The 22646-nt window shown below is 48.7% G+C and overlaps 1 protein-coding gene across 2 annotated transcripts in view; it reads right to left on the bottom strand.

Moving 5' to 3' along the window:
* GALNT2 (polypeptide N-acetylgalactosaminyltransferase 2) overlaps positions 1-1997 on the bottom strand; it is a 179453-nt gene extending 177456 nt beyond the window's left edge. The window contains exon 1 of one of the 2 annotated variants that reach the window (XM_045087095.1): positions 1755-1997. In XM_045087095.1, coding sequence (XP_044943030.1) covers positions 1755-1880 — 126 coding nt within the window. In that variant the 5' untranslated portion in view covers positions 1881-1997. The remainder of the gene's footprint in view (positions 1-1754) is intronic. The other variant, XM_045087094.1, reaches the window with a different exon arrangement.
* Positions 1998-22646: the final 20649 nt, after the last annotated feature.

The following is a 22646-nucleotide window of genomic DNA, read 5'->3' as shown; positions in this document are numbered from 1 at the left end:
AGGCAGAAGGCTTTGCCAGGTCCTACCGGCACACCAGGCCATGTGGACCTGCCAAGGCCCATTTTTCTGCAAAGCAAAGTTTTGAGAATAATTCCAGTTTAACATGACCGTAGTTTTCAAAGGGCTGCACTGCTCCTACTGGATGCCCTGCTTGCTGCCCTTCAAAAACAAACAAGAGACTTCAGGTACACAGACAGCAGTTCCCTGCATTAAAAAAAGGAAAGAAAAAAAATGGGCTAAGAGCACACTGCTGGCTCAGGACTAAGCTAGGCCAATCCAGCACATGGAAAGACTTTTCATTTCTGCCCCCGCCAGACAGAGCAAACCCAGGACTCAAACAAGATACCTACCTCATCTAATACCTTCAGGTGAGAATGAATGAATGAATGAATGAAAGAGTAAGAGAAAGAAACAAACCAGGGGGGAAATCCCTGAAGAAGCCTCGACTTCATGGGTCTGACTCTCAGGCTAGGAAGTCTGTTCATACTGTCAATCCCGTCTGCCTTGTTCCAGAATACCATTCCCTAGTCCCAGCCCAACCCGCGGTCCACCTCCATTAACTCAGTATTTCCTGGGTTTGCCGAGCCACTAAACGTCACAGTAATGAGGGTTACAGGATTTCGGAAAAAATAACGCGGCTTTCAAAGCCGATTCCCCACCAAACACCTCAACCCCGCGGGCGGCATGTGCACCGCCAAAGCCCTGGGCTCCCAGCGGGCGCCCGGCCGCAGAACCCTGCCGCTGGGGCGTCTCTGGCCGCTCGATTTCCTCCTGGGCGGTCCCGGTGGCTTGCACAGTCCCCACGGCCTAACCACTCGGCCCCTGGGAGCCTGCTCCAAGCACAGCTATGGACCAGGGACCGGCCCCGCGTAACCGGGCAGCGGGGCAGGGGGCCACGGCCGGGCGGCGGGGGCCGAGCGGACCCGGCCGTAACACCCGGACGAGAACGGAAGATGCTGAGGACGGGCGGTTCGGGATGTCCGCGACCCGCTTCACTCCCCGCGCAGAGGCGCGCTGGCCGTCCGCTTGCACCCGCCCTGGGAGTCCGTTCAGTCCCGCCCGGGGCCGGCCGCACACCCCCCACCGCACACCCCCCAGCGCGCCCCCAGAGGTAGCGTACTGAGAGAAAGGGGCAGCGTCCCCGGCCTGCCCGGGACCACCACTCCCCGTGACGAGGGGGAACAGGGTGAGGACTGCGGCGGCTTGTACCAAAGGGCGGCGAAGAAACTTGGACTCCTGTCTCCGGTACCTGACACTTCGCAAAGGCGGCCGCCTCTCCCTCCCCTCCTGCCCACCCCCTTCTGTGGGTCCCAACACCCCCGCGGCGAAACTTCCCGCCGCAGGGGACGGGGCTCCCGGCGGCCGGACAGGACTCAACTTCAATTACGTGGAGCAGACAGAGGGGGACGTCTGCGGAGGGGAACTGGGGGCGACGAGAAAGGCGTCCGGGGTCCCCAGCCCCTGCGGGGCGGCGCCGGGTCGCCCTCTCCCGAGCCGGGCGAGCGCAGAGGGGCCGGGGGCACCCCTGGCCCTGGCGAATCGGTTGGGAAGCCCGAGGAGGGGAGCGGGGGCCCGAGCCTAGGTCCGGGCAGAGGCCAGCAGGAGGGGCAGCAGAGCCCCTCGGCGCCCGGCCGGCCACGTCGGAGCAGGGGTCTGCAGCCGGGCAGGGGGCGCGTCGGCGCGGGAGGGGCCGGCGGGGAAAGCGGAGTCGGGCGGGGGAGGGGGGCCGGGCCCGGGCAGGGCGCCCCACTCACCTTCCTGCCGGCGCCGCCGCCCGCGCCCGCGGCCAGCGCGGAGCCGCCCCCCGAGTACATGTAGTAGGCGATGCCCAGCACCCACAGGAAGGCGAAGCAGAGCAGCATCCGCGAACGCCGCCGCATTCTCCCCTCTCGGCCGCCGGCCGCGGCCGCCGCTGCTCGCGAGTGCTGCCTGGGGCCGGCGCGGGCGGGGAGCGGGCCGGGGGAGGAGCGGAGGAAGGGGAAGGGCGCGGCGGCGGCTCCTCCTCCGGCGCGGGCAGCTGCTCAGCGGCGGCGAAGGCGGCGCGCGCCCAGCGCCCGAGCTCCGCCCCGGGCCGGGAGCGCGGCGCGGCGCCCGAGGAGGAAGCGGCGGCCTCGGAGGCGGCGGGCGGGTCAGGGAGCAAAGGGCGACCAATCGGCGGCGGCTGCGGGGGCCGAGGCGCGGGCCGGAGGAGGGGATTACCGCGTCTCCATGGCTGCGGCACGCGGGGGTTCCGCCGGGAGGGCCTCCGGGAGCCCGGCCGCCGCCCCGCCCCCTCTGCGTCCTCCCCGCCGCGGCCCCTGAGTGACAGGTGGCTGCCCGGCGCCGGGCGGAGCGCGCGCACACACACGTGCACACGCACCCGGGACCCTGGCGGTCAAGGCTGCCGCGCGCGGCCCCGCCTAGGCTGTCACCTCTTGGGTCCGGGGTCTTGGGGACCGACTCGGACTCTTAGCGGCCGGCCCACCTGAGCGTTTTGGTTGCAAACCCGCCTGCCCGACCCGACTTCGCAGCTGCTCGCTGCAGTTTTCTTACTAATCTTGCAGCAAAACATCCCTGATCCCCAGCTGCCCATTTCATGTGATTATTTAGTCACAGGTGGGAGCCTCCAGGTAGAATAAGAGAAGTCCAGAGAATATTTTTCCGAGAATGGACAGCCCTGAATAGCAGGATTCTTTTGTTTTATTTTGTTTTTAATCATGAAAGGGGAAGAAGGGACGCAATATATATATTTTTCAATCTTTCCCTTTTAATGTGTTGCTTTCTTAAAAGAAGAAAGAAGAGTTAACACAGAAGCATCTCAGGGAGACTCATCTGTCTTGTAACAGAATCTGGGTAACCTTGATGATGCCCTTGCCACACTCAAAGTTTCCCGTGCTCCTAGGAAAGAAAGTAAATGTTGCTTGGCACTTGGTATTTCAAAAGTGATTCCAGGAGCTTCCCAGTCTGGAGGATGATGGCAGCTTCATGAATCTGAATCTCCACTCGCATCTTCAACAAAATGCAAACACCAATAAGCCTTCAGCACTACTGGGAGAGGGAATGCCAGGAACTGAACTTCTAATTACTTCTTAAGTAGAAGAAAGAAAAGACATCAAATTCCAGCAGAGCTCCCTCCGCTGTTGCCAAGGACTTAAGTGAAGTCCTGGCTTAAAACCTCTACAAAGAGAAAGTCCAACACCAAGAACTAAAACAGAACACAGGTGGGGTACTTAACAGGGAATAGGTTTGAAAGAGAATGGGACAGGAGGTGGCAGCCTTGAAGAAGCCTTGCTTCTGGGAAGAGTCAAACAAATAAAGAAAGAGTAATGCCCTTTGGAGGTCTGGCAGTGAAGGGATAGAAGGAAGTAAAAAGGGCAAATTAAAGATCCTGCAGAAATAAAAGACAGCCAGTCCCTCCCCCAGACACCGTGACCTATTGAAAACTGCACTTCACTCTACAGATAGAAGAGAACATTCCTGAACTGGGAGCCCTGTGTCAAAATTCCCAGTAACAGAATAGCATCTGATTGGCAGCATACGAAGCTACCATTAAAAGAAAATAAAAACGAAAAAGGAATCACATTTGTTTTGATGGGAAAAAAAAAAAAAAGAATCGTAGCATTTTTGGCTAATGAAAATACACACACACACACCCCTAAAACCAGGAAGCAGGAGGAATTGTAACACCACCCAGCAAACCACCAAACTGACCAAAGCATTATGTGGACACGTGCACACATCCAGACGTACATATACGCACACATAGGGACAACTACAATGAGAAATTTAAAAACTAAGAACAAACTAGACAAACAGGAAGAAATGCAACAAAAGTTGATCAAATTCAGGGAAGAAGTTGAAAATAAGACAGAACTCCCTGAAAGACCGAGAATAATTACAAAGTGCCCATGGGAGAATAGAGTCAAATAAAAATAGGTAAAAGGACACTAAAGAATGGCAAGAAAATAATCAAGACATTGAAAATAACTTAAAGAAAGAAGCAAAGTGTTCAAAGAGAAGTGGTTGGAATGAATGGAAATGAGGACCAAAACGCCTATAACCAGAGTCCTCAACACAGAAGCACCAGGGAAGCAGAATTAGTATTAAAACTATAACCTCAGGGCTCCTGGGTGGCTTAGCAGGTTAAGCCTCTGCCTTCGGCTCAGGTCATGATCTTAGGGTCCTGGGATCGAGCCGGGCATCGGGCTCTCTGCTCAGCGGGGAGCCTGCTTCCCTTCCTTCTCTCTCTGCCTGCCTCTGCCTGCCTCTGCCTGCTTGTGATCTCTGTCTGTCAAATAAGTAAATAAAAATCTTTAAAAAAATTTAGAAAAATAGGACCACCTGGGTGACTCAGTGGTTGGGCCTCTGCCTTTGTCTCAGGCCATGGTCTTGGGGTCCTGGGATCGAGCCCCTCATCGAGCTCTCTGCTAAGTGGGGAGCCTGCTTCCCTCCCTCTCTGCCTGCTGCTCTGCCTACTTGTGATCTCTCTATCAAATAAATAAATAAAAATCTTTATAAATAAATAAATAAGTAAATAAAACTATAATCTCCGATGGAATATTCAATGTAACTACATCATGATGGATAATACAGCTTGGCCCATTTGAAAGTTATTAACAGAGTAGGTCTCATTACAAGGAAAACAACTTTTTTTTTTCTTTTTTTATCCACGAGGTAATGAATGTTAACTTTATTGTGGTCATCATTTCACAATATATGTTTGTCAAGTCATTATGCTGTACCACTGCTATGGTGTTTATACAGTGATGTCAACTATAAAATTAAAACGGGGAAATGCTGTAATCCTGGAAGAGAATTTGAAGATAAGAAAAAAACTAAATTGTATATCAGAAGTAACTTCCATGTACCCTGAAAAACTCCAAGACGTATCTTAGTAAAACTATTGGATTTTAAAGGTATCAAGATCAAATTACTTATAGAGATCACAAATTTAGGCTGGTATCAGACTTCTGAAGAACATTACACAAAGCCAGGGAACAACAGAGCACCATTTACAAGAACCAAGAAGCTCAATGCGAGAAAATATCAGCCAAGGATTTTTGTGTGCAGCTATAAACACACAGAAAGGAACTGGGTGCAAAAATTCAGAGACCAGTATATGCCTTTCCTGGGGAGTAAGATTCCCCCCATCCAAGAGAAAACAGAGAAAAACCAACAAAATGACCGATGGAGACCATTTATATATTTAATTGGCAGAAGAATAGTATGTAGACATTATACTTTCTGGTAAAGTAAAACACCAGCAGCTAAAAGTAGTTGAAGGAGAAGGGAAAGAGAAAAGAGAAAACAGAATCATATCATTGACTATTAAACAGGCAGTAAATGGAAGTCAAAGGAGACCCTATAAAATTCACAGCCAAATGTTGAAAGGTTAGGAAACAAGGAAGGAAGGAAGGGTAATATAAAAATATAAAACTTGGCCACAAAGCAAAATATATATATTCTCCAAAATCAGAAACCCTATTCTAAAACCATAAGACAAAAAATTTTAAAATAGCAAAGAATACATACCAGATAGTGGGGGGGGGGGAGAAGAGTAGTAAGTACAGTATAGTACATGTGGCAATTGTCAAAGAAAATAATATGACAGAGCTGAGACTAAATCATATTATAATATCATTTACAAAAGGGTTTAATTTACATATTAAAATATTTTCAAAGGGCGCCTGGGTGGCTCAGTCAGTTGATCATTGACTTGATTTCAGCTCAGGTCATGACCTCAGGATCCTGGGATTGAGCCCCCAGTCAAACCATGCACTCACCGGGGAGTCTGCTTGAGGATTCTCTCTCCTTCTCCCTCTGCCCTTCCCCTTGCTCATTATCTCTCTCCCTCTCTCAAATAAATAAATAAATCTTAAAAAAAAAAAAGATTTTAAAATCTGTTTATAAAAGAATACCCACATCTAGAGGCTCCTGGGTCGCTCAGTCACTTGAGTGTCAGACTCCTGGTTTAGACTCAGGTCATGATCTCAGGGTCCTGAGATGGAGCCCCCTGTCAGGCTCTGTGTTCAGCAGGTTGTCTGCTTGAGATTTTCTCCCTCTGCTCCTCCCCCACCAAAATAAATAAATAAATCTTAAAAAAAAAAAAAAAGGAAAGAAAACCAAAATCTAAAAAAAGCAGGAACTGTGATTGTAATATTAAAGTAGAACATTGAAGAACAATTTATAACTAAAACATCAAGTCCCAATGAAAGTATGTGTCAGTTAGGATTTGGTCAGAGGAGTAAAACCATTATTAATGTTGTAGAGTAAGGGCCATATGATAGAGTTTAAACTTTGTACAGTGTTGGGGGTACAAAAAAAAAGTCAATAGAAGTCTATTTCCATTGTGTGTAGCAACAAATCTGAGGTCACTGTAACTTTCAGACCTGGCAGTCCAAAAATAATAATGTGGTGGTCTAGATGTGGTGCTAGATGCTAGATGTGGTGGTCTGAAGTCATTGAAGTCACAGGGGCTTGAGGATGTGAGGCCAAGGAAATAAGCCAGTCTTAGGGAGACAAATACTACAGAACCCCCTAATATGAGGTACCTAGAGCAGGACAATTCCTATGTACAAAGTTTCAGCTTGGGAAGAAGAAAAAGTTCTGGAGATGGATGGTGGGGACGGTTGCACAAGCCTGTGAAAGTTCTTAATGCCACAGAGCACTTAAAAGTGGTTCAAATGGTAAATTTTATGTTATCTATATTTTACCTCACTTTGAAAAGAGACATGACTAATTGGACAGAAATATTTCCACATGCATCATAGATAAAGGGGTAGTATCCTAACATAGAAGAAACTCAGACATTGAGAAGGGCAAAAACACATATAAAGACAATTCACAGCAAAGATCTTAAGAGTCTGTAAACATATGAGAAGGTATTCCATTTCACTCATAGTAGACTTGCAAATTAACACTACAGAGACACGATTTATCCCACCCCTAGCCCCCACAAATTGGCAAAAATTCAAAAGCTTAACAAAACACTGTTGGCTGGACTGTAAGAAAGAATAAGGAAGACTTCTGTGAACAGGTATGGAGTGACTTCCAGGGTATGATATTAAATTTAAAAAAAAAACTGGGACAGAGTATAAATTATATGCTATTTTTGTAAGAAATAAGGGAAAACATGAGAACGTACAAATGCCTGCTTTTTTGGGCAACATGCACACATCCACACACATTCATACACACAAAATAATGGTTTACCAGAAAACAATGAAATGAGATACCCGTAAAGGGCAAGAGGATAAGGTGGAGAGGATAGAAGGGGTGACATCTTCTTTTTCCTAGGTTTGACTTTTGGAAACATGTTAATGGCCTCCAAAAATAAAATAAAATCAACAAAGATGGGGGTCCTAAAAATGTAATCCAAAGAGAAAGACCTGAACCCAACTATACTGCAAATTAATAACGTTACCACACTTGCAGCGGGGGTAAAAGATCTAACACACCCACCTTTTGAACAAATTACTTGGGCCATAGAACCATAGCCTAGAGAATGAAAGAACTTCAAACAATTGTTGAACTCTTCTTCATGTGATTTTCATAGTGTTACAGTGTGGCAATTAAACTGTTTCACGCAGGGCACCTGGGTGGCTCAGTGGGTTAAGCCTCTGCCTTCGGCTCAGGTCATGGTCCCAGGGTCCTGGGATCGAGCCCCACATCAGGCCCTCTGCTCAGCAGGGAGCTTGCTTCCTCTTCTCTCTCTGCCTGCTTCTCTGTGATGTCCGTCTGTCAAATAAATAAATAAAACCTTTGAAAAAAAATGTTTCATGCATATTGTGCAATGGACATGTAAGAAAATGTATTGCTTTGGGAAGCTAGGATATTCACTGTGGAAGAAAGGGAATATGATATGGAATGATGTATAATGAAAGACAAGGAAAGGGTGAGGAAGGCAAGAAAGATTCCTGTGAAGTAGATTTGGAATCAGAATTAGTAGTATGAGCTGTAAATATATACATATGTTTATACATATACACACTCATGTATGTTCCCTAGACCTGTCCACCGAAAAGATCCCAGAGCAATGATACCTCAATAGCAATGAGCACATCTTGCAACAAGATGTTGGTCTCTAACACCATTCTCCACCATAAGGAGGTTTGCTTGGAGAGATCATTGATTCAATGACCAGAGCCTCGAAGGTCTGAAGGAACCTAGAAGACCTTGTTGTCATAGTAAGTAAGAAATAGTAGTAGAGGAATGTTAAACCATCACAGGAGGCAGCTTGAAGGGCCCCCACTGGCTAAATCTAGAAATATATGTATCAAAATCAATACTAAATAAATTGGGAATCTTTGAGTATACGCTGATAATAACTAGATGACCAAATGAAGGAGATAGGAAAGATCTTTGTTTCCATGCCGACCAGTAAATGTGAAGGAAAGGGTAAAACTGAAACTCACCCCCTTGCAACCATAGCAATAGCGATTGGTTGGCGAAAGGGGAGTTTGATGGGAAGGAAGATATTTCCAGCATCCTCAAATACCTTTCAATAGGATATTTATTCATTGCAGGGGGAACTGAGTAACTGGATAGAGGAGAAACAGGAAGATACCTTGGCCAGGTGATCGAGATGACCATCGCTCAGGAGACTCAGACGTACAGCCTGTGTCTGCAGATGCCCCGAGGAGGACATATCAGTATTTCGGTATTCTGGCCAAGAATTCATAACCTGAGTCTAATAATGAATAAATGTTGGAACAAAAACAAAATTGAGGGACAGTCTGTAAAAAATAACTGGTCTGTATTCTGCCAAAACATTACTATGATGAAGGACAAGGGAAGGGTGAAGAACTATTGCAGGTTAATGGACGGAACGAGACATGAGAACTAAATGCAGTATGTGATCCTGAGTCGGGGACCGAAGAATGCCGTGGAGGATGGGGATAGGACAATTAACGAAACTGGATTCGTTAGATTCCAGTAGATTAGGAGAGAGTATCGTGTTACCTGCTATAGCAGGCCTTAGCGTATCACCCAGAGTTGCAGTTTTTTTCTTTTTTTAAGATTTTATTTATTTATTTGTCAGAGAGAGCGAGCACAGGCAGACAGAGCGGCAGGCAGAGGCAGCGGGAGAAGCAGGCTCCCCGCTGAGCAAAGAGCCCGATGTGGGGGACTCGATCCCATGACGCCGGGATCATAACCTGAGCCGAAGGCCGCCGCTTAACCAACTGAGCCACCCAGGCGCCCCAGCATTGCAGTTTCTGATGCTGATAACCTCACTGTCCTCACACAGGGAGATTCTCGTTCTCAGGAAACATGAGCTGAAGGATCAAAGGCTCAAGGGGCAAGTTACTCTCAAAAGGTCTAATGCAACAGATATGGCAAGATATTAGGAAGGAGTGAGTCTGGGTAAAGCGCATATGGGAATTACCTTTGCGACTCTCCCGTAAGGATGATATTATTGATATTAGTATTGTTTTATTTAAAAAGTAATTTAACTTACAGTGCATGGACCCTGATTATTAGTGTTATTCTGCAAATTAGGGGAAGGTGAGAAGCCCGGAATCTCTAACGTTGATTGGCTAACTCTCTTACAACCCTCGCATCTCTTCTCCCTAGGCAGCTGGCACACATGTAACTCCTTCTTTCCATTCCTTTTATGTTTTCTTCCTTTCCTACCATGCCTCCACTCACATGTTCAGCCACACGTGCATGGTTTCTGTATTTTTATAGGAAATGAGCTGAGTAGCAAAGTCTCCGGGAGCACGGACTTGCCCTTCATTCAGCCCCTGGCATGTACAGAACAGTGACTGCCATTTAGCAAGGTAATCTTTTCATGCTGGAAGCCCTTAGAGCCTTTTTCTTGACTGTATAGTACAGCACAAAGAGCTACATATTTGTAGCAACACATAAACAAAGCTTAGATATTTCTCCTGCTAATTCACCGTCCCTGTTACTATCATCAGAGAGATCAGGCACCCTGTACAATTGAATGATATTTGTGTCTTTATACCACGGAACCGTTTTAATAATCTGATGGCTCCATTTCCCTTTGTCTCCAGTATTTGAATGAGGGCAAAATACGCAACTAAGAGAGAACAGAAGAACAAAATTATAATGCTGTCAGTAGGACCAAAATGCTAAACGCTAAGATTGGGTTCTCAGAAGTCTTTCTCCCCCACTCCCAAATTTGAAATGTGTTTACACAGAGGGTTTTTGTCAAAAGGTGAGATTAAAGAACACTGTTCAGGTCCCATCAGAGTCCCAAGACCCACCACAGGATGGCTTTAATGGGAAGGGACACTTTGGAGCAGAACACTTCTGTCTGTGTGAGTCAAGGGCTACTGGCCCTCAAAGGTGCCACTCTTAGTGACAGAAGCTCAAAACCCCACATACCCCGTGGAGACATGTGCTGACCACCTGCCACCGTCTTTCCAGAAATTTCCTCACTTGCCTCAAGACTGAGAAATAATTCATCACCGTGATTTAAGTTAAGGAATTCAATTGCCTAAAAATGTAAACATTAACGATGTGCTTACTACATGCCAGGCACTGTTCCAAATGCCGTTCGTGTATTATTTTATGTGATTATTATTAATCTTCGCAACAGCCCGATGAAGCAAATGCCATTATTATTCTACTTTTATATGGAGGCTCGACACCGTTGACTGTTCCTCGCCCAGAGCAACTTCAAGGGCCACAGAGCCTGGGCATGTGAGTGACAAGGAAACATTTGGCCGCACCGCAGGCTAAATGGGTCACCTGGATGGATAGGGATGGGTCTGAGGAAAATGGCACAGCAGGGGCTTGCGGGGATGCCGGAGACCTTCTGGCTGGTGCTGGTGCTGGTTCCCTACTGTGTTGTATGTGGAAAAGGTCAATGGGTTGTACACCTATGATATGCTTTCTACATGAAATTATACTTCAGGGGAAAAAAAAAAACCATCAGGATGAAGAATCACTGACTTCCTCTCAGTCTCCATAAATGCTCCGTGAAACTCGCCCCCTCACCAGCCTCTGCCTTAAGGGACCGCCCAGCTACTTCCTGTCACCACTTCCCTCCCTCGCCTGCCCAGCAGCCCACACTGCTGGAAGCATCCCCAGAAGCCTCCAGGCAGCCTCCTAGGCTTGTGCACACGGAGCTCCTCACCTCACATTAGGGGAATGTCAGGCCATTGAGGATGATGAACAGGCCACCTGGGCTGCTCACACACCTGATTCTCACGGTTCATCTCATGGATCATTCCGCCCGGGCCTCGTCCCAGCCTCTCGTGCTCCAGACTAGGGAAAGGAGCTCCCAACGAGAGCTGGGATGTCAGCACCATAGTCCCTCACTCCCGCATAGCTCTTTCCCCCCTCAAAATGCTTGGGGTCGTAGGCCACAGGGATCTGGGGGAAAACACAACATCCCCACAACAGCCCTATAAAAGGGAATTCTTGTTGGTGGCTTTGAAGTGACCCCCAGCCCCTCCAAGTCCTCCGTAGTCATTCCTGTTCTCTCTGGCAATGCTCTGCTACCGGCTGAGAGGTGCTGTTCATGCTCCTAGCTCCCCCTTTTGTACATCCCTTTACCCAAGACTCCCAGAAAACCTGTCCACCCTCTCCATGGTGGTGCCCCTGGCGCCCCCCGCAGTATGACCTCTGTTAATGCCCAAAACCTGAAGAGCCGCCCCAGGAAGCAGGGACCCAGGGTCAGGTCCACTGAAGGCTGCCTGGCCCCCTGCCCTGCCCACATTCCCCAGGGATAATAAAGACCCAGTTCCTTTCATTTTGGTACACTCTGGTATGATAGCCTGTCCCTCCCTGTGCCCCAGACAGCCAGGAGAACCCTCTGGATGAAGGGCAGATGCTTCCCTAAGCTCAGATGTCTCTCCCCCTCCACCTCTTCCTTTGTGATAGCTTCTTCCCGGGAGGCCTCTCAGTTTATTGGGTAAATGAACCCCCGGTGTGCCTGCCCCAGCAGTCCCCCAGATAGATCTGGGTTCCCGAGTGAATCTATCTTCAGCTCAACTAGCCTCCTGCTGTGAATTTCAGTGTTTTCACACGTACCATCCCATCGGGTTCCTCCTGAGGCCGGTAGTACTCTGCACATCTTGGAGGATGGCCTGAGGCTCAGAGAATTCAGGTAAGTGATCCCAAACCATCCCTCGGCTAGCAGACAGCAGCACCAAGGTCAGAGCCAGGTCACCTCCCCCCAAGTCCCCAGCCTTCCCGCCACCTGCCCCCGCTGCCGCCTGCCCACGCCAGCAGCAGCGTCCCAGGATTGGCTCCGGTGCGCGTGGATGTTCTGAGGAAGTCTCTGATTTATTTATAGTTTCTACTCCACTCACTTCCAAAGATAATTGGAGTCATCTTACAAAACCCACAAACACACATACATAAGATGTACAGAGAAGTGTTGTGTAGGCAGACCATGTAATGGGGGATTTTCCGTTCCCCTTTTCCCCCTGCCAGATTTCTAATCCTGGAGAGCTTTGTAAAAATATAATTTCCTGAGATTCCCATCCCAGACCTACTGAATCAGAATTGCCAAGAGCCTTGTATATAGTGTTTTTATTCCACAATACAAGAGATAAAGGAGGCTAGAGACAGATTAAAAAAAGGGAGAGATCATACAGTGGATAGCTGTATGGGCAGAGGAGCTCTGCCCTGGGACCCAGGGCAGACCTCAGTGTCCCCCAAAAAACCCTACCCCGGCTCCTGCTTGAGGATGGACATGGTGTGTTCTGGAAACAACCCATCTTTGGAGCCCAAACAGCTCTCTATCACCAACTATAGTTCATATAGTTCTATGAACTATAGCACCTTACCATACCTGTCAAACCCAAGGCATCCATAAGGAACGAGGACCGGAATTCAGATTTGGAAAGCAGGGTCATCATGCAGTCCAAAAGCAAACATCTCCAGCTTGAGAAGAAAAGAAAGGACACTGGATTCCATTTCAAAATGATTATTAATTTTTAGCTGTGATAATGTTGTGGTTATATAGAAAGTGTCCTCATTCTTAGGAAATGCAGGAAACATTGAGAAGGTGAAGGGTCATGATGTCTGCGACTGACTTTCAGAATAGCCAACAATAAAGTTTTTATATTTATAGAGAGAGTTATAAAAATACAAGTGTAGATAGGTCTATGATACATAGAGAGAACTACACGGAGAGAGATAAAAAAAACAAATGTAGAAAAATGTTAATTGTGGAATCCAAGAGACAAGCATAAATAAGGTTATTCTATTCTTTCAGCTTTGTCTCTATTTAACATTTTTCAAATGAAAACTTGGGAGAAAAGGAAAGGAAAAAGAACAAATGAGGGAGAACTGGTGAATAAATGCTGTGAAAATAATCACAATTTTTCCTGGGGGAAAAAAAAATCCCAGACATCGTAGCCAGACAGAAACATCCGGCATGCTTGGCTGGATGTCACTCAATCAATTATTCAGCAGGTGTTTATTACAGGTCTGTGCTGGGTCTACAACTTCCCTAAACAGTGAAAGGGAAATGGAGTCGTATGCTATGGGGTTACTGTCCTTGAGGCCCTAATGATTAAATTCCGTGTCATGAAACTTGCTTTGCTCTGGGTCTAATTCCTTGGGAGATTCTAAAAAAACACCTAAGTTATACCTCTGTGAGCATAGATGTCTCAGTCCCAGGGAAAATGTCTTTGTCAGAAACTTCATGGGCAAGGGAAACAATACAGGATGTTCCAGGATGTCAGAAATGAGAGGTTATACTAAGAAAATTCCTGGACCAGATCCCAAATAGGGCCACATGTTCTGGAAACATCAGTGTCTGGAAATCCTAAGAAAGTCGATGAGAGCCAAGCGGGGTCAGCATTCAGGGTGAATGGAAGTAAGGTCTTACCTCAAACGGGATGAGGGACACAGGGGGGCCAGGGCAGAAGAGAACTCGAGGGAGGCCTAAACACCCCATAGACACAAGGAGGATGGTCCGCGAGAGAAGGACACAGCCCCAGGGACCAGCAAGGAGCAGGGAAGGCAGGAGGTGAGGAAGTCACCTTGGGGCAGGCCAGACCAGCTATGGGATCCATTTAACAAGCCTAGTAGTAATTTCAGGGGTATTTTTGCTTCAAAGGGTAGAGGGAGGGAGCACATTTCTCTCCATGAAGATAATGGAGAACTCCTGAACATTTCTTTGAGTAATGGGGGGAATCAAGATTTCAAAGCATAAATTCCTCCTGAGTGCACAGTCACGTGTTCCACAAAGACATTTTCCAGTCTGTGTTTGGTGCCAGCCTCTGTTCTAGATTCCTGGACCATGCTGAGGAGGAACACAGAGGATAACCTCATAGCGTCTGGTGTCATGTATACAACCATTCATCAGTGCACAGGAAGGACAGGCTCCTAGACCCATCTTCTCCGGAGGGGGCAGTGGGAGCCAGGAGCTGCAGGTATGTCCTGAAAAGTCACCCAAGGAGCCTGAAGACGGCGCTGCCGAGGCCCAAGACGGAGGGAAAAGACTGCAGGCTCAGGGACAAAACCTTCCCGGCTGCTGACAGCCCCAGCCATGGGCCCTGTCGACCTCAGCACCCACGGAGACAAACAGAAACCACGTTGAAGTATTTTTGACACGCAGCTGTAGGCAGGCAGCTCTGCTTAGAATGATTTATGAAGATGTTTTGTTTTCACTTTTGCACACAGTTGACTTTGAGTAAATGATCCTTGTTCCAGAGGAATCTCTAATCAAGGTGTCGCTGTATAAAACAGCCTTTGCCCTCAAGGAAAGACTGACTTGAAAGACAGAGCATGCACCCATGGAAGGGATAGGAAGGCTGTAAATAAACCGGCAAAATGTGGGGTGTGGACAATTAAGGGGTCAACAGAAAATTTAAAATAGAATATACATGCTTGAGAGCAAGCCAGGTTTCGACCCAAGTCTCTTTTGGATTTCCAAGTGAAAAAAGGTTCACTGTGCTTAATCTCGTTACTGATCAGGAGATCCTTAAATCAAGAGCTGGCCTCAACTGCAGTTATGAGAAGTCAGAGAAGGGACACCGGCCTCTGTGTGAGCCCCACATCAAACTTGGTCCAACAGGCCGTGGCGGGGAACAAGATCGACCCAAAACAGGGTGTTCAAAAAGATTAATTTAATAGATGATTCCAGGATGTGCTGGGTGGAGAGGACTGTTTGCCACCTTGGCATGGCAGATGGGACCTGGGGCGTGAGGATGTTTCCGAAGGGAAGGAGGCTCCGTGTGAAAGATGCCCCCCAAGCCTCACACTTTAGAGAATGCAGGGCAATGGTGGATGGCCTTATGGGAGAATTCTATTTCTTCCTTCCACCAATATCTATTAGGCCTGTGCCTGGGGCCAGGCACTCTTCTAGGAACTTGGGTTATATCTGGGACAGAACAGACTTTGGTTCCCTCTGGAGTTTCTATTCCAGCAGAGCCATGAGACCAGGAAGGGAAGTGATGGGCACAAGACATTGCACATAATCAATAAGTAAACAGTACACCGGGAGGTAGAAGGTGCCCCAGACAGAAGGCCAGCAGGGCAAGGGAAGGGAGAGTAAGTGATGTGCGTGCACTGGGGACGGTCAGGCAGGCCCCGTGCAACACGTGAGATCCAAGCCTAGAATGGAGAATTAGCCAAACAGGTACCTGAGAGAAGGGGATCGCAAGCAGGAGCCAGAATGGCTGGTGCAAAGGCCTGGGGCAGGAGCTAACCTGGCCTGTGAGATGAACCGGGGGGCTCAGTGTTGCTGGAACAAAATGAAAGTGAAAGAGAAGAGGTCACAGATGGGCCAAAGGTCACAGTGAGTAGAGACTGGAAGGTCCCATGGGCTATCATAAGGATTTTATTTCTATTCTTGAGAGAAACAAAAAGCCTCTAGCAGGGGGGCTGGGACAAAAGAGTGACATGGTGTGTGGCACTGATGGCTGTGCTGAAATTTTTTTGTAGGGGGCAGGTAGGGGCGGGGGCAGAAGCAGGAAGATCTTTCAGGAAGGGCCCAAGAAGAGATGGTAGCTCAGACCAGGGTAGGAACAGTGGAGGAAGCAAGAGTCTCAGCCCCTACACAGTTTGAAGGTAGAACCAACAAGTTTTCCTGCGAGGCGGGAGGCGGAGTATGGGAGGAAAAAGCAGCTAAGGTTGATCCCAAGGACTTGGCCCTGAGTCCCTGCAAGTCAGGAGCTGCCTCGGCTGAGAAAGGAAGGTGACAGCCAGAGCTGGTTCTTGACAGACGATCATGATCACAAGTTCATGGCAGGATGTGTAGAGTCTGAGCCATCGTCGGGACTCTCAAGGGAGGAAGTCGAGAGGCAGTTTAGAGGCACGTGCCTGGAGTGTGGGAGAGAGGCACAGGAAGACAGACGTCTGAGGGCCTGGGTGTGGAGAGGGTGTGTAAAGCCGAGACACGTTGGACAACACCAAGAGGCAGGCCAGGGACAGAGGTCTCTCTAACGATACGTAAAAGTCAAACACAGTAAGATACCCTGTAAGTCTAACACGTGCATAAAGAGAATGGGAGGAAGGGAAACAGACGGCAGGAACTGAGTGGGCTCTCTGGAGTTTTGCTACAAAGCGGAGCAAAGAAATGGGGCGACCAGAGAGATAGGGATCAAGAAACGGACACTGTTTGAGGACACGAAGTTTGTGAAGGGGACCAGATTGGACGGCGAGGTGAGTCTGAGTCTGAGGAGATGGCAGGCCATCTGGTGAAAACGCCCGTCACTGTCAACCACGTGGGGACTGCTGAGGAAAGGACATCACACAGGTGAGGCCACAGACGCCTGCTCAGCCGATCTGAGTCTGGCTGGATCTTGGACCCCAAGGTTAAAACCACAAACAGACCAGACTGATTAACTCACGCACTAACTAAACACCTCGTGCTTGCTTCTTGCCACACTTTCTGGATGCATCCATGAAGGTGTTTTGCAATGACTGGAACGTCCCAGCCTCCGGAGCAGATAAGCCTTGATAGCAATGAAATGCATGGAAGACCACCCCCCCCATGTCCGTTTCCCTGCCATGACCATGGGCTGAACTCGTCCTGCCCCACAGCCGTGATCACACCCTCTCTGCCTGCTGTCTCGCACATACCCCCTGAGCCTCTCCCAGAAAAGTCTAGGTGTCCATCCTGCAGACAGGGAGGTCGGTAAGGGCTTGAGCCTGCCATGTCCTCAGGCTGCTGGCACCTGAAATAAACTCCCCTGTTTCTCCTGTCCAAACCCTCATCTCTTGAATCACTGGCTTGTCTTGGGACAAGCGTATCCAAGTCTGTTTGGCCCCACTGTTGGAAAATCCAGCCAGGACCTAGACCTCTGATGTGTCTGGCCCCTGGGGTTCCCCGGGATGGAGCAATCGGCCTCAGCACACTCTGGGGCTCACCTGTTCCTTTCCTGAGACAGCAACGGTGGTAGGCGGGTCCCTGACATGTGGGAGGAGTGGAAACGAGTTAGAAGTGAATGGAGAGATGCTGGAAGGGATGCCTGGCCTGTGGAAGGAAGTGGAGGGTTGAGATGAGGGCAGGAAAGCCTCAGCAAGAGATATTCACCATGTGAGTTGAAGTTCCGGGCCAGGAAGTCCTTCAAGGGGTGGAGATTGGCCTCCTGAGGGGGATGTGAGGAAGCACTAGGCCAAGATGAACATCTATGGTGTTTGGTCAGCTGGGACTGCCATGACAAACCACCACAGACCTGGGGCTTCAACAAGTCATTCAGCAACAGTTCTGGGGGCTGGAAGTCCAAGGTCAAGCTGTCGGCAGGCTTGGCTCCTTCTGAGGCCTCTTTTGTCAGCTCGCCCATGGCTGGCTTCTCCCTATGTCCTCGTGTGATCTTCCCTCTGCGTGTGTCTGCGTCCTAATGTCCTCTTAAAAAGACACCAGTCCCACTGGATGAGGGCCCAGCCCAATGACCTGGTTTTACTTTAATTACCTCGTGAAAAGCCCTGACTCCAAACACAGTCACATTCTGAGGAACTAGGAATTAGGGCTTCAGTGTACAAATTTTAGTACATTTAGACATGATTCAGGCCATAACACATAGAGATTAGATTAGATCATATTTCCTCTCGAGATGGTAAAGCTAGCGTCAGAATAAAGCTGCCGTAGAGCTAGGGGCAGAAACTGTCAGCTAAGTGTCCCCAACAAATTAAGAGTGAGGTCAAGAGTGGCAATGGTTAGGGGTGTAATCCACAGAAACCTTTCTGCTTTAAAGCACAAAAAGGAAGGTCAGGAAATGTGGCCAGACCCCAAAGGAACTGGTCCTCAGAACGAAGATTTCCATGAGAACTGGCTTCCCTGCCCTTTCCCAGAGCCCCCAGTTTGGCTCTTTGCTTCTCTCTTCTTTCTAAAGCATCTGCATTCTGTCTTCCCAGGCCTACCACCTACAGATTGTAGAGATACTCTCTGAGGTTCCACCCCTGATCCCCAGGAACTGAACATTCGATTTTGCTGGACTGAGTAAAGTGTATCTCCCTCGCCAAATGGCTAAGGCCTGGAGGCAGGTGGGGCACCATGGCTAACCCTTCCAGGCTGCCGGTGGAGAGGGCCCGCGCAGGCCCACCCAGGCGGCTCGTGGAGAAGGTGCGGGGTGGGAGTTGAGCTGGGTGGGGAGGGAGGAGTCAGAGCTGGGGGCTTGCAGAAAGCCAGAAGTAGCCCCATGTCCGATGAGATGAGAACAAGGGAAGCCCAGACTGGGTGTGAAGGTTACAGGAGTGTGAGGATCAGGAACACACAAGAAAGAAAGTGAGATTTCCCCAAAGAAGGACAATTCAGCCCGGGTATTGCTTTGTTGAGTGTGACTACGTATAATGAGGCAGAACAGTAGGGAGCTGAATGAGGCTTAGACACTTTCAAGGGGCTGCTACAAATTACTTATTGTGGTATTGTTCTTTTCACGGGCCTCGAATACATCTGGCAACTTCAGACAACTTAATTTTTTCTGTGCAGAGTAAAGAGGAAAAACACCCTACAGCTTGTGTCTATCGAGTTCAGCCTAAATGCAGAAAGCAATCCAGTCTAGAATGAAATGATTCTGCCCAAAGACAGGAATTGTGGAACTATTTAAACCTTTTAAAATTACTGCTTTGTTTTTGATGATCAACATTTAACAAATAAGACTACTTCTGCTGCTGCTCTCAGCCTCTCTCATCCATCCAAGGCAGAGAGCCACAGGTGACAAATCTTTTCTTCCGGGGCCTTGTCCTACTTACCATGAGACCATAGGGGAGCCACACTCCTTGGAATTTTATCATTATACCTGTCCTCCTACCTCTCTGGGCTACCTAAGACTTGCCTGGGGCTTACCAGACACTGTGTGGGGAAGGATTTTGCAAAGAGCAGAGTTAATCTGTCCTTCCACTCTCCTGCCCCCGAAGGGAGGTACAGGACACTCTCTGGGGTCTTGCTCTACCACTGTGGCTCTCAGTTGCCATGGTGGGTGGAGGTGCGGGAAGCCCATTCTTCTACTTGGGCATTGCTGTGGGACAGGCCAGCTGGCTGGCAGCCCAGCCCCACTGGAGACTTGTCACATGGATTCCAGCATCAATTGTAAGTGACGTTGACAGAACTCCACATGCTGAAGTGGAGACAGTTTTATAAACGATTAGTGAAACCACCATCTTCTACACCCTTGTTTGCTTGTTCGGGAGTTCATGGAGAAAGACATTCAGGATCTAGGTTTATTACCTTCTAGCCTGGACCTTGGTGCCAGAGTCCAAAGACCATATTCACAGCAAGGTAGCGCAGCTCACTGTCATCAAGGTTGATAAGTTAAATCCATTGTTTCATTCAACAAAGACAATGAATTTTGTTTCTCTCCCTTCGATCTATTCTACAGTTTTCCATTCCTTTGTCCCCCACACCTCAAGCCAAAACATGCTTGATCTGTAGTCCTGTGCAGGAAGCCCCAGACATATGGCCCCACACCTTTGTGAATAACATGAGGGCGCTCACTCCCAGTTTAGCTCAAGGGCTCACAGAAGCTGCTAGAAGCCCCCTGGATCAGGCAGGATGCTCTGGCTGAAAGTTAGAAGTCTGATTAGAAATGGCTAATTATGTCAGCAAGGTTGGCGATAGTGGCTTACCAGTGTGTTTGTCATCTCAGCTGCTCAAAACCCCGTCAACAACCTCCCTGAATTTTGGTCGTTGGCCACCTGGCAACCGCCACTTTGTCGATGGGGAGGCCCCGCCCCCTTGCTGCTGGGTAGCATGGGTTCTGCCAATCGGTTGCATTCTCCTGAAGCTTTGATCGGGAAGTAGGGTGACCAGCCCTACTGGTTTGCCTGGTCCTAAAAGGGTATATGACACTTTCAATGCTAAAATTGGCCAAGTCCCAGGCAAACCCCACCAAATCGGTCACCCCATGTGATGCTGCTTACATCCAGAAATGGGCTGGGCTGGGGCATCCTCTTTGCTGGCCTGGGGAGAGATGGCAGCACCTTCTTTCATACTGGTTCTGCAGAGGAGCTTGTGTGTGTGCACATGTGTGTGAGTGTGTGTTTGTGAGTGTGCGCACATATGTGTGTTTGTGAGACGGTATGTGCATGCACGCATGTATGTTTTGGAGCGCGTGTGTGTGTGTTTGTGTGTCTATATAGGCAACCTAGAGCCTCCTTCCAGCCATTCTCTGGGCTTCTGAACATTCTCCTCCATGTCACTTCTCCTGATCTAGCTAGAGGAAGCTCAGCCACTGACAGGACACAGGGCTGTCAAACTTCGTTGATCAGAGGCTCGATGGCATCAAATCCTAGTGTATTTCTCCAATCAGCTGTCCGGCTCAGGTGGCTCCCCTTGGGCCATTGGGTGAGCGCCCGTGCAGGAAGGGCTGTGGATCTCGCTCACTGGTGTCTAGCGGGGGAGAGTGCTTCTGCCCTGGAATCCCAAGCAAGACTCCAGGAGATCACTCTGATTGGACTGACTCAGGCCATAGTCCCCACCACAAGAGTGACATGGCTGGGAACAGAAGGTGCCAATTGGCTTCCGTTGAGTTAAATGTTTCCCAAAGGACAAGGACTATGCTGGCAAGAAGGAGACACTCAGAATTAAATCGATTTTCTGTTAGGAAATGGAAAGGTGGGGGGAAGTGGAGGCTGCAGAGGCCGGAGCAAGTGTCGTCCGGGAGGGCCCTTGCCTCTGCTGCCTGTGAAAGCTGAAGCTTCAGGTCACCGTGACTCTTGTACAAAGCCTTCTGCAGACCCAGCATGCAGGGCTTCTTTCTCCTCTGGGCTCTTTGCTGCCCACCTGCTGCGGGACACTCACCTGTGTCATACATTGTTAACCTATGATGATTCTCTCCGTCCCTATGCATCTCCCTGATTGTACTGTGAGCTGAAGAGAGGTCAAGGCCCCGCTCACACGTGTCAGTGTCCTCCTCCCCCACCATGGCTCCTCGCTGCCTTGCTCCTGACAGCAGAGAGCGGCTGCTGAATGAAGAGCTCCTCAAAGTCCCCAATTCCATCTTCTCCTAGATGGAATTGTCCTGGTCTACCAGAATCTCTGTTCTGTGGGAACTTGCCCTATGAAAACATGAACAGCTCAACTCTTTGCTTACGCATGGATTAGTTAGTCAGTTAGCTGCAAGGTGCTGGGGACTCACGACTCTGGCTTTCGCCAAGTCCTCTTTGTCCCATTGCTATGGCTTCTACCCCATCTTTTATCGGTCACCATGGACAATCTTCATCCCGACAAGCAGATGCCCTTCCCTGATCACTAAAGACTAAAAGCAGTCAGATAGGAGAGTGGTCAAGGCCTGGTTTTGCTGTGGAAAGAAGCTCTCCCCTTGGATCAACTAAGTAAGCAGTTTGAAATAGAGGTGGTGGGTCATTATTGAGAAACTTCTCCCTGTCACATTCTTCCCTCAGTCATTCATGTCAGGATGAGAACAGAGAAGACGACTTTATTTTTAAGACACCTTTCATCAAAGAGAACTCAGTAGCAGGGCTGAAAGAGAAAGCCTGTCACTTTTAAATGAGCAGGCCAGTTGTTTCAAAGGAAATTATTAGCATATTTCAGGAACAGCGTTGGTAAGGCAGGTTTGAGAAAGCCGAGCAGGAAAACCACATGCCGAATGTTAAATAGAAATCAATCAGGTCTCAGGGCTGGAGGGGCTGGATTCAGAGACATAATCAGCAGGCATTTTCCATAATTATTTCTCAGTTTCAGATGCAGCTGGCACGACTGCAGAGGGGCTCAGGCATTTCCTCTTCACCTCTGAAAGCCCACAATCCCTCTTGAAAATCCCAGAGAGAGCAGCAACGGGAAAGACAGAAGACAAAATCCACACACCGACGTCCCTGTATCCTGCGATGCTCCGTAATCACGTAAGTCTGGGAAATGCTCCTTACTCTGAATTCCTTTGCACGTATACTACAGACATTGGCGTGATAAAAGCCCTGAGAAGTCCTGCAACAAAGGAACCCATTTAGCTGCCTCTAATCCCGGATTTCTCAAGTATATGTGTCCAGACAATTTTTTTCTTTACCCATTAAATGCCTGTAGTGCTAGCATTTCATACAACATAATTTGAGAAATACTGCCTTGGCCCATTTCAAGGTCACCTTTTGGCCATCAGCTTCAGACTCTTCTCCTACCAAACCTTTCTCAATGAACCACTTCACAGTTTGAAATTGGACTTTCATGTGTTCATGCGTCTCACGCTCCAGGAGCAGCCCCGAGGAACAGCAGAAGATCCCCAAGACTGAAGTCAAGAGAGTGCCCAGACCCCACCCGCAATAAAGAGCTTCCTAAAAAGATC

Source organism: Mustela putorius, unplaced genomic scaffold (genome assembly GCF_011764305.1).
Source record: "Mustela putorius furo isolate JIRA1106 unplaced genomic scaffold, ASM1176430v1.1 tig00001033_pilon_pilon_pilon, whole genome shotgun sequence".
NCBI lineage: Eukaryota > Metazoa > Chordata > Mammalia > Carnivora > Mustelidae > Mustela > Mustela putorius.
Note: the sequence above shows the minus strand (reverse complement) of the source record. Positions and strands in the feature narration are given on the sequence as shown.